Below are 942 nucleotides of genomic sequence, written 5' to 3'. Positions count from 1 at the left end.
ATATATATATATTTCCGAACGTATGTATGCAAATGTACGCATGAGTTAGTGTTCGCATGTATGTATTATGGATGTATGTATATGTATAAGCGTGCATGTCCACTTATGCGCATGTATGTGTGTGTGTTCGTGTGCGTGCGTATATGTATGTATGCGTATGCATCTATTTATGTATACATATATATATGCATATAAATATATATTATATATGCATATGTATTCACACGTATATATGCATACATATTTACGTACACGCACAAAGAGGTATATATGCATACACTCATGTGTATATATGTATGTATGTATGTATGTATGTATGTAAGTATGTATGCATGTATGTATAGACAGATAGAGAGATAGGTACATACATACATACATACATACATGCATACATACACACGCATATGCGCACATGCATATATATACACCATACAAACAAATACTACGTATGAATGATGCCAACACAGTTTCTAAAAAAAATTTTTCTCTTCTTTCGTTTCGGGTGAGGGTGGTGGGTGATACTAGAGGAAGATGGAGAAGGTGAAAAGGGCATTTGTCTTGGAGGTTAGTCTACAGCAACAAAAACTATATACATTTACTTTTAGACAAGAAACTGCTGGAGGGTGTCATGTAAGATTTCTGAGTGAAAGCCTGTGTTTTAATCTTCAATCAGAACCAGCCAAACAGGAAATGGAGCGGACTGGAATGCCGAAGTGTAAATATATGTTCAACTTCTTTAAAAGTTAAACTTGATGCTTCCAGCTATGGTAGACACTCGAGTAGTTTATTTACACAAATATCTGAGTATATATTGCAAGTATAACCTATATGTGTATGCATGTATACTTGTATGTTTGTATATAGCTAGGTAAGAGAGTGTGTACGTACTTAAGTATATATATATATATATATATATATATATATATATATATATATATATAT

General features: G+C 32.5%; 1 protein-coding gene across 3 annotated transcripts in view; it reads left to right on the top strand.

Moving 5' to 3' along the window:
* Nucleotides 1-942, top strand: part of LOC106879316 (uncharacterized) — a 15,016-nt gene that overhangs the window by 4,255 nt on the left and 9,819 nt on the right. The window contains exon 2 of one of the 3 annotated variants that reach the window (XM_014928823.2): nt 606-715. The exons of the other annotated variants lie outside the window; for them this stretch is intronic. Within the exon in view, the coding sequence (XP_014784309.1) occupies nt 606-715 (110 nt within the window). The remainder of the gene's footprint in view (nt 1-605; nt 716-942) is intronic. 3 annotated transcript variants of the gene reach the window in all.

The sequence above is a fragment of the Octopus bimaculoides genome, chromosome 7 (genome assembly GCF_001194135.2).
Source record: "Octopus bimaculoides isolate UCB-OBI-ISO-001 chromosome 7, ASM119413v2, whole genome shotgun sequence".
Taxonomy (NCBI): domain Eukaryota; kingdom Metazoa; phylum Mollusca; class Cephalopoda; order Octopoda; family Octopodidae; genus Octopus; species Octopus bimaculoides.
The sequence above is the reverse complement of the archived record's forward strand: the minus strand, read 5'-3'. Positions and strand labels throughout refer to the sequence as shown.